General features: G+C 54.7%; 1 protein-coding gene across 1 annotated transcript in view; it reads right to left on the bottom strand.

Annotated features, from left to right (window-relative positions):
- Positions 1 to 4,451, bottom strand: part of PRR29 (proline rich 29) — a 5,849-nt gene extending 1,398 nt beyond the window's left edge. Inside the window, exons 1-3 of the mRNA XM_024760654.1 lie at positions 1,289 to 4,451; positions 922 to 997; positions 634 to 740 (exon numbers count right to left, since the gene is read on the bottom strand). Of these exons, the coding sequence (XP_024616422.1) occupies positions 634 to 740; positions 922 to 997; positions 1,289 to 1,603 (498 nt within the window). The 5' untranslated portion in view covers positions 1,604 to 4,451. The remainder of the gene's footprint in view (positions 1 to 633; positions 741 to 921; positions 998 to 1,288) is intronic.
- Positions 4,452 to 15,247: the final 10,796 nt, after the last annotated feature.

Genomic DNA, 15,247 nt, shown 5'->3' on the forward strand with positions numbered 1-15,247 from the left:
CCCTCCCCGCTCCCCCCCCCCCCCACACACACAGGGTTTCCTCCATTCTGTCTCCTGATTCTGCCCCTGCCCACCTAGATGGTGGACACACCCCTCACCTCCTCCAAACATCAGAATCCTGCCTGGCTTTCAAGGGCTGGTTCTAAGGCCACTTGCCCCTCCAAGGAGATGCTCCCCATGCCCCAACCAGGTGGCCCTCACACTTTGTGGCAGTCACAGCCAAAGTTGCCTTGTATTCATAGTCATTCATTTATTCATTCACTTGTTCAACAAATAGCCATTGAACCCCTAATAAGTATCAGGCACACTGCAGGCCCAGGGTACGATGGTGCCTGCCCTCTTGGGTCTGCAGTCCAATGGGGGAGTCACTGCAGGGAAACCTTGAAAACAAGACCTGAGTGGTCTGGATTTGGGGACCCGCTACCTCCACTCCATGGAGGCTGACACGGGGCCCCGGCACATAACGGATGCCAAACAGACCTAGCCAGATAGATGAGGGCTGGCTTCTGGCTCCCCTGTTGCCTGATCCTTTTTCTCAAGGCGGGGGGAACCCTAAATGGATGCCCGCCTCTGGCCCTGCAGGTGGGCAGCCCTAGTAGCCCACCCCCACTCCGCCACCTCCAGCCCACGCACCTGCGGGCCGGAGCAGGCAAGCCCCTGGTTGAGCGCCGCGGCCACCTGGCCGCTCAGAAGCAGCTGGTGCACCTGCGCGTTCTGCAGCAGCATCAGTTCCAGCAGGCCTGGGGGACGGGAGTTCAGCAGGCCCGCGCCGGAACCCCCCTGCTCTTGCCCCGACCCCAGGGCCTTTTCCCCAACTCCAGCTTCGCGGGGGAGGGCGGGGGAAGGAGGGGTGCAGCAAGGACGCCCAGAGAATGTGCCGGGCAGAGTGGGGTACAAAGTGGGGAGATCCCGGAGTCTCACCTTCCTTCACGCGGCCCGGCCGTGGGGACGGAGGTGGGATGGCCCACAGGAGGGGCTGTGGAATGGTCACCCAGGGCTGGGGGGAGGGGGAGACTCAGTCAGACTAGGTGGGGAAGGGATGGGGACCCCCTCGCTCCCCACGCCGTTGAGTCGCTTCCCTAACCTCGCAGGAGCTTCTCCCCTCCGCGTCCCCATGGCCTCCCTGTCAAGTCTCTTCCTCTCTGGCTGGGGTCGCTCTCCTCACCCACCCCCACTCCTCCAGGGTTCGGACCCTCCAGGGACAGCTCCCCAAGTCAGCCCACCCCTCCACCCTGCCCCCAAGGCCTTCCAGGTAAAGGCAGGCTCTGGTCCCCGACTCAGCCTTCACCGTCGGGGCTGCAGTCTGTGCTGGGTGATGACCCCAGCTCCCTCCAGTCCCCGAGGCCATGGCCAGCTGCAGCGGATCAGGGTTACCTTGACGACGCTGGGCGACGCCAAAGTCTCCTCCTACGCATGCGCAGGTCCCGCCAGCGTTCCGGTGCCTGGGGCGTTCGCCCTTTGTCGCCGCCTCCTGCTCTTCTCTCTCCACCTCTAGGGACGACGGGTCCCGAGGACCCTCACCCCCACCCCCGGAGGCCCAACTCTCTCCCAGATGTCCACAAACAAACCCCCGCGCCGTGGCTGCCTGGGCATCGCGGCTCATCCCTCGCTGTACCTCGCACCCTTGGGCATCCCCGGCACGGAGCCTGGGGGGCCGAGTTTGTTGAGTGAATGCGTGAGTGGCTGGGGAGGCCCGCCCCAACTCGGACACTTGGTTTTTGGGGCCCAGTGCCCAACGGACTAGGGTGATGAGTTAGGAGTAGAGAATTCTGTTGGAGCAGGCTTGGGGGCAAGGGGCTGGTGAGTGAGGAGGGCAAAGGATTTGCTCCCTGTCGCTCTGAATCAGAGGGCTGTCCTGCGGGCCAAGAGTGGTTTCTGGAGGCCACCAAGGAAGGAAACGCCAACCAAGTTCACGGAAAAGGCTGGCCCCTGTTTGCTCCCTGGTTCCTGGTCAAGGGGAGCCACTGCTCCAAAGAGGTGGCAAAGTCTGGGGAGTTTAACATCAGTGCCCTTCATCCCGGAAAAATTACCAACGCTTGCGTTCTTTCAACAGGAAGTTATCGAGGTCTTCTTTGCTTAAGAACAGGTGAAGGGAGAGATCTATTTCGGCAGCTGTGACCATCCTAAGATAGGCCCTGAGCAGCCGTCGAAGAAAATCCAGACAGGAAGCTGGGATTAGCACCCCAGAGTTGCCTTCCCCCACCCTCCACTCCTGTTCAGCTCCCCTTCCCAGAAGTCCTGGTGTCTAGAGCCAGAAAGACGATTCCCACCTCCTCCTTTGTACCTTCACCCCTGTCTCCAGGAGATGGGGACTGTGGGCATTAGCTGTCCCCGTGGGTCTTATGGCCTTGACAGCCGTCATCAAGCTGAGATCGGGCACCATGGTCACAGGCCCGCAGTGAGCGGGAAGGACACGGAGGCACGTCTTTCCATCTCCACCCTCATTCCAGGGAGAAAGATGAAACCAACCCTTATGCTCACCATCAGCAAACTTTGACCCAGGAGGTGCCTGTGTGTGCGAGGTGCCCTTCTGAGCACTGTAGACACAATAGTGTATCCTCGCTGGTTCCAGCGTTGTTGGGGAAGTGAAAAACTCCCCTGAAAGGAGAGCAAAGATGCAAGACTGTGCAAAGTGCCCTCTGAGTGAACCATACAAGAAGGGATCATGAAAAAGAGAAAACTCGGTCACTGAAGGGTGGAGTTCTGAAGGAGGTAGAGATCCTTGGGATGGGGCCAAGCAGTGTGAGAGGGAGAGGGCAGCCCAGGCTGGGAACACAGCCAGAGCAAAGGTGCAGATGCGGGAATGGACAGGGCCTGTAGAGATCCAGTGGCTCAAACTGCCTGGCTAGGGTAGGGGATCTGGGCCGAGGGAAGTTCCAGGCAGACACAGGACAGACTCAAAGGCCAAGTTATAGAAGTGAGGCTTTGCCATGTGGGTACTGGGAAGCTCTTGGTGGGTTTTGAGCAGGAGAGAAATAAGGGGACGATGTGTGCACAGCCACATTTTGGAAAGATTTATCTTGGTTGTCATATCTTTGTTTATGTCAACCAGAATTAGAAAGAACAAATGTCTGATGGGATGTGTCCTCCCAATGGAATACTATTCCACCATTGACAATTTTGGTATAGAACAAATCTGCTGATGTGGAATGATGTCCAAGAGAGCCAAGCAAAACAATCAGACAGCATAGTAACATCTTATTTTTGTCTTAAAAATTATATGTATTTATATGCATCTCTGGGGGGCGGGGGAGAAAGAGAGGGAAGGAGGGAGGGAGAGAGAGGGGCAATTATAGAGAAGCTGTCAGGGCTGCCCATACCCGCCAGCCTCCCCACTTCTTCTCCACACCTTCACAGTGCTTCCTGGGATCTCCTGCCAAATAAACTTCTTGCTGCCAAATCCTTGTCTCAGGCTCTACTTTTGGGGGAATCCAAACTTAAGACACCAGTCTCCCACTTTCACCATTTCTGCTGCCCAGGCTGCTGCTAACTCCTGGGAAAAGCTATTCTAGCAGCTCTCTGATAAATTTGTGTTCAATGACATGAAATACCAAAGTCGACATTGAAGTACATTCGCCTGGGAGTATAATGGTCCATGGATTGAACTGAGGCAAAGCTGGAGGCAGGGAGGCCAGCAAAGAGGCCACCTTCCTTCCCTGTAAAGGAAGCTCAGAGCAGGCTGGAGGTGGCTGTAGAAAAGAGGCAGGAAGAGGTGATCATTTCAATAACTCAGATATAAGATTGCATGTTAATCTTACATGAGACTTACTTGTATTTTGGAAGGCAGGGTTGAGATAAAAACTACCTGGTACCCAATTAGAGGTGTCAAAGGAAATTGAAGCATTTGTCCTTTGAATAATGGGAAAACCACACACTTATCTGGCAGCGCTATTTTGCTTACAGATCTAGCTTCAGTCCAACAGTGGAGGAGGTGCCTTTCTGGCTACTTGTCCTGCCTACTATTATTTTCTTTGGGGTGTTGAACACTCCACCTAATCTCTTTCCATTCTTCTCAGTGGGGACTCATTTGCATCTTCAATTTTTTGTTTTGGGTTTTTTGTTTGTTTTAGTGTCCCAAAACAATATGTACCGAAAATCCTCCCTGTTGCCTTGGTAAATCTATTCCTGGAAATAAACTAGACATGGGAAAAGATTTCTACTCGTATGTGTTCGTTCCAGTGTTACTTTTAAGAGTTGAAAGCTGAACGTTACCCAATGTCCCATAATAGGGAAATGGTTATGTAAATGGAAGTAATTCACTCCAAGGAAGAGTTTGCAGGCATTAAAAACCATGGAAGGGGAAAAAGGGCTCCCTCCTCTCCTCCTTAGATGGAAATGCAGAGAAAAGAGTCCTTCTAAGAATTCAAGGGGAGGGACTTCCCTGGTGGTCCAGCGGTTAAGACTCCACGCTCCCAGTGCAGGGAGCCTGGGTTCGATCCCTGGTCAGGGAACTAGAGCCCGCATGCCACAACTAAGAACCTGCATGCCACAACTAAAGATTCAACTAAAAGATCCCACATGACACAATGAAAGATCCTGCTTGCTGCAACTAAGAGCCAGCACAGCCAAATAAATAAGTAGTTAAAAAAAAAAAAAAAAAAGAATTCAGGTGAAATGTCTGTGTGGTACAGATGAGGAAGTGCTGAGCAGAGAGAGACTGACCCAGTAGCAGTCTCTTTTTTTTGACCCATTTCCTAAAAAGGCACAAATTGGAAGGAGTTAGAATATGAGGGTTGAAAGAGAGGCGCTAAATACTGCTTTGCAGAATTTCATGACTAACTGGATTTGTGGGGAGAATCCTTGAAATTATAACAATAAAGAAATTCCATTTTTCTGCTTGGAGGCTCTGACTATACTGTTTCTACAAATCATGGTTATCCTTGTGAGATGTGTGTGTGGAGTTTTATCCAAAAGGCCCCTGGTGGTACTTTGGGGACTTATAAACACATAGATCACACCAATGGGATGCCGTGTGGTGGGGACCCAGTTTCAAGGTCCCACCCCATCAGAATGGAGCTATGGGATGGAGTCCAGAACCCTCCCCTCCTGGCTGAAGCTCCCAGAAAGTCACCCTGGACTGAATGACTCAGGGAAGAAACTGACTGCTCAGGCCAGCGGGTGGGGCTGGGACAGGCCAATTCCTGTGGGTCAGGATGAGATTTTCTGAAATGTGATTTTATTTTGCAGGATTCTTTGGCTTGTGGGTGACCAATATTCAACCTAAACCAGCTTAAAGAAAAGGGACTTTTGGGGGAAGGGAGGACAGTGATGGAGTTGGTTTATAGTTTAACTGACTCAGGTGTCTTCAGGTCTCTCTCTCTCCATCCTTCTCTCCCTCTCCTTCATCTCCCCCTCTCTGCATGGTGTTCCCTCTTCCTACAGACAGACTTTTCCACTCATGGGAGACACACAGCAGGCACCTTCAGATGTACTTCAGTTACTCTAGACAAACTTAGAGAATCCCACAGAGAGAGAGATGATCTTTCTTTTGAATCAATACATAGAAATCCCCAGGAAGGACAATGATTGGCCCCACTTGAGTCACATATCCAGCTTTTGGACCAACCACTGTGGCCAAGAGGATTGGCCAGACCTAGGTGACAATGTCCATCTCCATGGCTGGGGCAAGGTGGCTGTCCTGTAATCAGGAGCCCCACCAGAATCACATATTTGGAGTAGGGAAGCAGTTCCCCAAAGCAAGGAGGAATGTCGTTATCAAGAGAGAGATATTCATTCCACTCGTGTTGTGGTTAAAAGTCGTATTTAACACACAGCTTTTGTTTTCCCATCATCCCCATCCTTAATCCAAATGGCACCTTGTGCAAATTAGAAAAATTAGCCCCTTCCTCTAGATAATTTGCTACCCTCTGCTAGAAAATTACCATCTTAAATATACTAATCTACAATGACTGCAAATGGGATTGGTGCCCAGAATTGTGCGGTGCACAACTCATACAACCAAATGCAGCAGCCCTGCCCCCTCATATACTATAATTCCCTTCAATAACTTCAATTCCTCATTAAAGGAAGTCTTACTCCATAGAGCTTTGGGCAGGGGCAAGGCAGTGACTGAAAGGGCAGAGCCATAATTGGGAATGACAGCTGCATCCCACCGTCTCCCCTCCAGTGCCCACAGACAGGGAGCCGTGTGCTATCCAGGGAACACTGACCAGGAATTCCAGACAGTGGCCAGTGTAAGGCCAACTGGCCCGAGGCAGGGGAACACAATCAGATTCACAGGTTGCATCAGACCGAAATTCTCCGGACCACCCAGTTCCAGAAACTGCCATGGAGACATTCCGGACCACCCAGTTCCAGGAACTGACCTGGGGACTTTGAACCCAGTCCAGCCTTCCCGCCTTTCGAGGGGCGGGACTAACGGTCCCCCAGGATACCCGAAAAGACCACCAAATAAGGAATACTCTGCGCCCTCCCAGATTCACCACACCCGTTTCCCTTCTTCCCCTATAAAATCTTGCCCAACCCTCGCCCGGGTGCGACTTCTCTGGCCCCTTTCTCTCGGACCAGTGAACCTCGCCCGGGAGCGCTCCCTAATAAAGCTCACTTGAAGCTTTCCTCTGTTTCGCGGTGCCGTTTGTTAAGATCCGACCTTACAGCCAGCAGCAAAGCAAACTGGAGCTGCAGCAGGGCTGGGAGTGATGAGAGGGACCCTGGGGAACAGCTTTAGGGAGACAACTTGGGAAGGATATGAGATAAAAGGCTTGCTTTTCTCTGAATGCCAGAAGAAGCAAAGAAGAGACAGGGGCCAGCAGACACTGGATTACATTAGCAATACAACTACGTGGAAAATGTCTGTCAGGTCAGTGAGCAAAGCAGGATAAAGAACCTTGCAGAGAAAACACCAAGGCTCCCACTTTGGTCTAGAAGACATGCCTCTGAGGGTGTAAGTGATTCACTGGGTGGAGATGGGCGAAGTCCGGGCACAGCAGGAACTTCTCAGACCACAGCCAGGCCTGGCCCACAAGGAAGGGCTCGACAATGCTGAGGCTGGATCCACAGAGAGCTACTGGGAGGAGAGGCGCCATCGGGCCCACTCCCGGGATGGAGGGTGACCACTCCCCAGGGCTTCCCTGTGCCCCTCTCAGAGGTCACTCCGGGCTGGGCTCGGCTCAGACAGAGCTCTGGCTGCCAGAAAAGATGGTGGCAGTGATGGGTATGGGAGACTGGGGGAATCTTTGGGGGACAGTTACTCTGGATTCACCCAGGGATTCTCTCGTCTGCCGGGCAGGGGCAGGCGCTGGTGAGCGAGCAGAGATGGGTCATTTCTCAACACCTCCACTAGGGGTCACCCCAGTCCCAGAGTGGAAGGTGGGGGAGGGGGACTAAATAACCTCATCTCTCCCCCTACCACACCCCCTTCCCCAGCCTCTGAGGGACAGATGTCTAGCCAGAGGGGTGGGGGAGTGGTGGTGGAGAAATGACCCTCAAGACTGCTGTGTGGTACAGCTGAACAGCTGTGTGTGTGGGGGGATGGGAGTGTGTGTGTGAGATGTGGGTGTGGGTATATAGGTAGGCATCTACTTGATAAAAATCTAGTGACCATAGGTACATATAGGTGGCCCTGTGTACGTGTGAATGGAAGCATGTTACATGGGCACAGACAACCGCATGGATGCAAGTAACAAGCATGAAATGCAAGAATGCATGGGCGTGACTGGTGTGTGTACACACTTGATACAAGTATAATGTCTGTGATACGCGGCATCTGTGCTCATCTGGGCAGGAGAGCGCGTATGGCTATATGCGTGTAATAATACACACGTGCACGAGCCTGACGTGAGCGTGGGAGCGAGTCTGTACGTGTGAGCCGCAGGCCTGTGTGTGAATGGGTGTGACACGCAGTGGAAGCGTTTGTGTGACTGTATGAAGGGTGGTGGTGGTTTACATGTATGGCTGAGCGTGTGTGAGTGTGACGGGGGAGCGCAGCCATGAGTGTGCAGAGTGTGTGAGTGTGCTAGCCAGCCTGTCTCCCGGGAGTGCTTCTGGGAACGAGCGTGAAAGGAGATTCACGTGTGAGAATGAGCCTGCATTAGTACGTCAAGGGAGGGAGAGAACCGCGTGTGCGGGCTCAGACGCGTGCCCCAGTGAGCGTGCGCGTGCGTGTGCGTGTGGGTGGGCGAGCGTGCCGCGTGCGTCCCACTCCGGGTCAGCGGGGCCCCCCGCCCAGGCGGTCCCGGCCGGGCCCAGCACACCCCCGTGAGGGAAGCGCGGCCCAGGCTCCCACCTGAAGATTGGCCCGGTCCTCAGGTTTCACTCATGACCCTGTGACATCAGCGGCAGCAGCTGTCCCCGCCGGCCCGGCCCCCCGGCCAAGTCCCCCAGAGTCCCAGCCCCAGCCCGAGGTGGGCACGCCGCTCCGCGCTCGGCAGCGAGCACTCCGCTCCCGTCCAACAGTGAGTACTGCGCCCCTCCACGCCCCGCCCGGGCCGGGCGCCCCGAGGGCAGGCCACCCGTAGGGGCCGGGCACCCTGGCCCCCAGCCCGGCCTGGCTCCGAGGAAGTCACCACTTTGCTCCGGGCATCGCTGTCCTCCTGCCCACACCGGGCCCTGCTCCGAGGCTGTCCCTGCCCAAGCTCCTCGGGCCGTGACCCTCAGTCCCCACGCTTGCCTCTCGCTGCCCCGTCACCTGCTCCCTGTGCCCCTGCCCGGGTGCCGTCCCTGCCCTCAGCAGGGGTCCTCACCCTGGTCACCAGTGGCCCAGGGGTTAAGGCTCGACTCCTTGGAGTGACCCGAGGGACAGAGACTGGGCTGGTGTCTTCAGGAGAGGAGGGTGAAAGAGCCAGAACAGCGACTTGCTGGGCCCGGGTGCGGTGGCCTAGAAGGCAGGGGTGCGGGGGGAGGGGAGCAGGAGGCCGGGGAGGGCTGTGTGTGTGTGTGTGTGTGTGTCAGGGGAATTTGTTCAAAAGATTTGGGATGCCCCGTCTAGAAGGCTCGGACGGGGGCCGGGGGGTCTGCTCAAGGCTTTCCAAGAATGCACTGATGGGGGAGGGAGGGCCTGAGCCCCTTCCCACTCCACCCAGTTAAGTACTGTGTCCTGCTGCCCCTCACCCTGCTCAGTGCATGGGGTCAGGGCAGGGGGCCAGGTCATGATGAGAGCTCGTGGCACCCCACTGTGGGGAGGCAGCCCTCCAGGTAGAGACTAGACAGGTCCCCCTCCCATCCACACCTCCTGCCGCGGGGGCCTGCCCAGAAATCAGTCACCCCAGAGCCCCGAAGGTTAGAGCCCAAGGGATCCTTGAAGGCCGTTTAATTCAGCCCCTGAGCATGAACCAGCTGGGGGAGAGTAGCTAGAGACAAGTTTGGGTGTCTGGCTAGTCTGGAGAGGGGAGGGGGTTGATAGAGAAGTGGGGCGGAGCCACGGGTGAGCACTGTTGTCACTCAGCTGTGACCCCACGGGTGGCATTGACTGAACCCAGGTGTGCAGGGCTGGGGTTGGGGGCACAGAGGGCTGGTTCTCTCAGGACCCTCCAGATTTTCCCGGGGTCATCCCCAGTGCCCTGCCCGTGGCCAGCGGTGTGGACAGCTGTGGCCATTGCACTAGTATTTGGAGGCTTGTCACCTGTGCAGGACGACGCAGGGGCCCAGACATAACCCAAGGGTCCACCCGCATCTCCATCCCAGGCATCTCTCAACGGATTGGCTGGGATTTTCACAGGGTTTGGGAAAGGTGCTTAGGGGTCCTTCCTAGGTGGTCCCATCCCAGCCTGGCCTTCCTTGACATTTCTGGTTGGGTACCTGCGCAGGGTGGGAGCTCAGGACTCAAGGTCACCTCCAGCTCTAAGCTGGCCTGAGTGTCAAGGTCTGCCCAGCCGGCTTCCCTGCCCCGACCCCAGACCCAGACCACGGGGAAGCCCTGAGGTTGAAGCCAAAGGCATTGAACTCCTGGCCAGATGTTGGGGGTAGTCCTGACAAAGTCCCTGCCTTTGGGGGCAACTCTGGCCACCAGAACAGAGAAAAGTGTAATGGCAGGGACGGGTGGGGTTTAGAGAAGGCTCCTGGGAGAGGCAGAGCTAGAGAGGAGAGAAGGGATTGGACCTTACAGAGAGGAGTGGGAAGGCTCTCTCTCTCCAGGTGACAGAAGAGAGATGCATGGAAGAGAAATAAAATATCTGAGCCCAGGGGCCTCAGAGAGCAGGGAAGGGGAAGGACGTCAACAACCCCAGTCCAGGTTACACAAACCTTCTGTCCCTTGACTCCTTTTACAGGGAAGGCTCAGGCTCAGCGGGTCCTGTCACCCAGGTCACACGGCTGATGAGGGGCCAGGGCTCTGTCCACAGCGGCCAAGGCCCCCGCTCGCTGGGAAGGAACTCACGCCGGTGCAGGGCTGGGTCATGGGGCAGAGTTCGCTCCTGGGACACAGGGAGCAGTGCGTTCCCGCGGGCAGCCCTAGGGGTCTCCAGCTCTGCAGTGGCAGAAACAGGCCTGGGCTCCCCAGGGCTCCATCAGAAGGTGCTCATGGGGCTGGGGAATCGCAGGGTCCGTCCACCTCCACCACCCCTACCCGGGCCTTCCGTGTGCTCTGGCCCCCATTCTGCCCCATCAGCAGCGGCTATTTTTAGTCCCTGCAGTTTTCAGTCAACAGCCCTTGTGTGTGTGGGGGGGGATGAGGCAGCAGGAGGAATGGGAGGGGCTCGAGGAGCCCACAGGAAGCGGGGGTGGCAGGGAAGCTGCTGTGCCCCTCAAAGGACGGGCTGCCCCCCACCAAGGCCTCCCTGTCCTCTGCCAGGAGCCCTAGCATAAGCGGACAGTGCAAAGCCACAAGAGTTACCAGACCCCACTGCTTCTGAACTGGTTTGTGAAACCAGGTGCCTGTCTACCCCTCCCCTGCCCCACAGGTGCTACAAGGTCACCGTCCAGTTTAGACTGGGGTGATGATACCTTAGTGGTTAAAAGCCAAGGTCTCTTTCAAGAGCAGGGCTTCCAGCCTCAGTTTACTACATAAATAACACTTGGCAACTTCCTTACCTTCTCTGTGCCTCCGTTTCCTCATCTGTCAAATGGAGTGATAACAATAGGATCACGGTAAGGATTACATGAGCTCTTGACATGTGAGGTGCCCAGGACAGTGCTTGGCAAGCACTTAAGTGTTAACTAGTAATTCATTTTTATGCTTGTTAGCAGGCTGTGCCTCTGAAATAAATGTCTCCTTGGCGGGGGCGGGGGCGGTGACAGAAGGGGAGAAGGAGCTATAAGGTGGGGAAGCAGGACAGAAGGTAGGAAAACCCTATCCAGCTCTGGGTACCCTGCATAGCTGGGAGGGGGGCGCGGATTTCCTATTGGGAGATCCTTTTATCATATGGACAGCAGAGCCCATTTTATAAGGGTCTGTGGTTTGCAAATGTTGCCTTAAGGGCTGTGAAAGCACTAAGCAGAGCCCCCCACCCCGGGCTCACATTTTAGTAAGAGCTGCAAGTGACTCGTCTTTTTTGAGGCTTTTTAAGTTCTTGATTGGCCTAATTTTGGAGAAGGATCTTCCACCAGGGTAGTTGGTGAGAAAACATCACTGGAGCAGTTTCTGGGGTTGAACAAAGTTCTCGGAGCGAGTGGCAAAGCCAAGCTGGCTGCGGGGCGGGAGAGTCCATCAGCCTTTCATCAACCCCCTTTGGGGGTTTCAGGTTATAGGCTTGGGTCCTGCAGTCCGCTCATCCTACCGCCTTGTGCAACTCCCAGGGCCCGACAGGGGCCTGAGGCCCGAGTGGGAAGGGCTCAAAACTCACCCTACCCAAATGGTTAGAGATTGATGGAGGGAATGGGGAGCGAGGTCGGCCTTGGAATTCTCCAGGCTCAGGATCAGTTTTGAACGGTCCTCTTCTTGCCCTCTGGGTGGACCTCAGGCAGGAAAAAGGCCTGTCAGCCATGGTCTGGGAGTGGGGAGGGTGCGTGGTAGAGAGAAGCCAACAGAGGCCGGCAGCTCCAGGGGGAGATCTTACGTAGAAGCAGGCAGGGTGAGGGGAAGCAGCCCTGCGGGCAGGGGGTGGGTCTGCCTGAGGGTGGGTGAAGTGGGCCTAGAAATGTGTGTATACGAGGGGGTGTGTACACAAGTTGGAGGGGAGCATCCATGGAGCCCTGGTCACCATGTTTGAGGTACCTTCGAAAGAGCCAAGCCAGCGGAGGGCAGGAAGCCCCAGGCCTGGGTGGAACTAATCAGCCTCCCCACCCCTTGGAGCAGCTGGGAAATGACTCATAGAAGCAAGAGTGAGGGAGAGAGAGTGTGTGTGTGTGTGTGTGTAGGAGTGAGCTGCAGAGGGGTTGGGGGGTATATGAGGGTCGATTGGTGCAAGTGAAAAACCAAACCTCAACAAAGGCTCTTTACCAAACTGCAGGTGGGGACCTCTAGTCCCCACCACTCACAACTCCCAACACGAGGCCCCAGGAAGCCTGAGCCCTGGGCCTGCCAAGGCCTGTCAGACGCCCACCACAGCCCATGCCTTTCAGGGACTTGGCCCAAGGACTCTGGTCTGTCCTTTGAAGAGGACAGACAGGTGAGGATCAGGCCAGCCCAGCGGGCAACTGGATGGGACCTCAACCTGGGCGTGTCCCGTGCTGGGGGAGGGCAGCCATGCCCAGCCCTATTCCCCACTGGGCGGGCGAGAGGGAGGCCATAGTAAGAGGCATGTGGATTTGGCATCAGAGAGCTGCATTCGAATCCTGGCTCTGCCACTTGTTAGCTGGGATGATGAATGCAAAGCAGTTGGAGTGGTGCCTGGCACGCGGTAAACATCCAATGAACATACAGACGACTGCGGCATCAAGAAATAATTCTTACGCCTTCACCTCTCGGGCCCACACACATCGGGATGACAGGCGAATGCACTGAGGTTTGGGGAACAGAGGAACCAACACCCCCCCGCTCCAAATAGACTCTTTCCTGAGCTGACGCTGACTGAGGCCTGGAATTCTACATCTTGAGATGAGATAAACTCCTTTGATTTAAGGCTCAGTCTTGGGAGGAGAAACCCACTCTCTGGCCTTTGCTTCTGGGGAGAAAAGGCTTCCAGGGCCGACTGATGAGCTGGGAGGGTTTAGCGGGAAGGGGCGCGGTTCACAAAACCCAACACAGCCCATTTGTGGGTTTTTATTTCATCAGGCCCCTAGCTGACCAGAAGCGCTCTGGGTGGAGGAAAAGAGTCAGCTTTGGGCGGAGGAGGCAGGCTGGGGAAAAACTAGAGGATGTTCTTAGAGAGCCTTTGGGGATTGGCAGAGCCAGAGATGATTGAGGGGAGAGGGGCAGACAAAATACCCTGAACAGGAAGCCAACCTTGCCATACAGTAAGGGCAAAATAAATGTGGCCTCTACAATCACGCATTCTTTCCCCATAGGGAGGACAGATCATCAGGCTGGTTGAATCAGGTGCCTGAAAAAAGGAGGCTTGTTTTGACCCAGTGAACCCCACCTGGAAAATGCAGTCAGCACCAGCCCAGCCCTTGCGCAGGGTACCCCACCCCCACCCCCGCCGTGTGACCCTGATGGTCTCCAGAACTCTCAGAGTTCCTGAGTGCCCGGAGGTTTCTGCACTGGGCTCCAGGCTGCCCTCCAAGACCTCTTGGAGCAGATTTCCTCTGCAGAGAGTGTTAGACCAGGAGGGGAGGGCCACCTGGGGTGACCTCCTCCAGGCCCCTGGCCTGCCAAGGCCGGGGTCCTAAGTACTGGGAGAGAAACAACACAGCTACCCCCTTCCCATGCCTACCCTTCAGCCTGTCCCAGCTTAGAAAAAGCTGTGACTTGAGATTTACAACTAGGGAGACATAGGGCTCCATCTTGCATTCTTGGAGCTGGGCCACAGTGGAAATGCAGGAAGCTGGGAAGTAGGCCACCAGGATGTACGGTGCTATCCTTGGCCAGGACAGAAAAAGTTTGATCTGTTTCCGTCTCTCAGAAAGTTCTGAGTCTGAGCCCTCACTGCAGGTGAAGCTTGAGGAGGGGCCGCCACTGGCTGGCTGCAGCTCTGGGTAATTTTGCTCCTAATCCACAGAGAAAAACAGCCTGAGCCTGGACTGCAGCTTTACCGGAGAGGAAGGGTATGCTTGGTTGGCAAGAGGGATGGTGACTGGAGCCTGAGCAAGGCCAGCAAGCTATCTACCATCTCTGCATCCTGGGGCATGTGCCCTAGAGTGAACGGGAAGGCTGTGAGGGGAAGGTCACATCCATTCTCAATCTTCTGGGAGTTTCTCACAGCAGCTTTTATATCTCAGGCTGGCGGGGCATGGCTGAGGCTCCTGGGGGTGGGGGGTAGTGGGAGGGGAAGGCAGGGGAGGGTTTCAAGCCAATGAAGTGCAGCTAGGTGGGTTGAAGGACCTTCCCTGAAAGCTTGGTGTCCCAGGGAGAGAAGGTTCTAGAAGCATATAGTGGCAAGAGGTGGTGGTGGTGGGGCGTCTGTCCTGAGCCTTGTTTGGCCAATAATTTGGGACAATCTGGATCACAGACACTCAGCTGTGAGGGACTGGCCTTGAACGGAGAGGCAGAATCAAGATTCAACAAACCTTCACAAAAGACTGCAGGTGAAGAGGTGCAATGAATGAGGGGAATTTAAGTAGAAGTAGATGGAAAATCCTACACCTGGATTTATATTAACCTTGCCTCCTAGCTATGATCGTTACTAGTTCCAGGAGGGGGTTTTTTGGTTGACTCTTTTGGACTTTGTACAAAGGCAATCATGTCATCTGTGAACGAAGACAATTTCGTTTTTTCCTTCCCAATCTGTATACGTTTTCTTTTCTTTTATTGTCTTATTGCATTAGCTAGGACTTCCAGTATGATATTGAAAAGGAGTGGAGAGAGGCAACATCCTTGCCTTTTTTCTGAACTTAGTGGGAAAACTTCTAGTTTCTCACCGTCAAGTACTATGTTAGCTATAGGATCTTTTTAAATGTTCTCTATCAGGTTGAGGAAGTTCCCCTCTATTCCTAGTTTGCTGAGAGTTTTTATCATGAATGGGTTGGATTTTGTCAAATCCTTTTTCTGCATTCATTGATATGATCAGATGATTTTTCTTCAGCCTGTTGATGTGACAGATTAACATTAAGTGATTTCTAATATTGAACCTGCCTTGCATACCTGGGATAAATCCCATTTGGTTGTATAGTTCTTTTCATATACTCTTGGGTTTGATTTGCTAATATTTTGTTGAGGTCCACCTGTATTTAAAAGAGAAAAATCAACTGCACAATTATAGGACAGGGAAGATCTAATATGGCCATAGCTCATGACGAAAAGCTCCAGGGGTGA

This window comes from Neophocaena asiaeorientalis, unplaced genomic scaffold (assembly GCF_003031525.2).
Source record: "Neophocaena asiaeorientalis asiaeorientalis breed wild unplaced genomic scaffold, Neophocaena_asiaeorientalis_V1.1 scaffold30, whole genome shotgun sequence".
In the NCBI taxonomy this organism is placed as follows: Eukaryota; Metazoa; Chordata; class Mammalia; order Artiodactyla; family Phocoenidae; genus Neophocaena; species Neophocaena asiaeorientalis.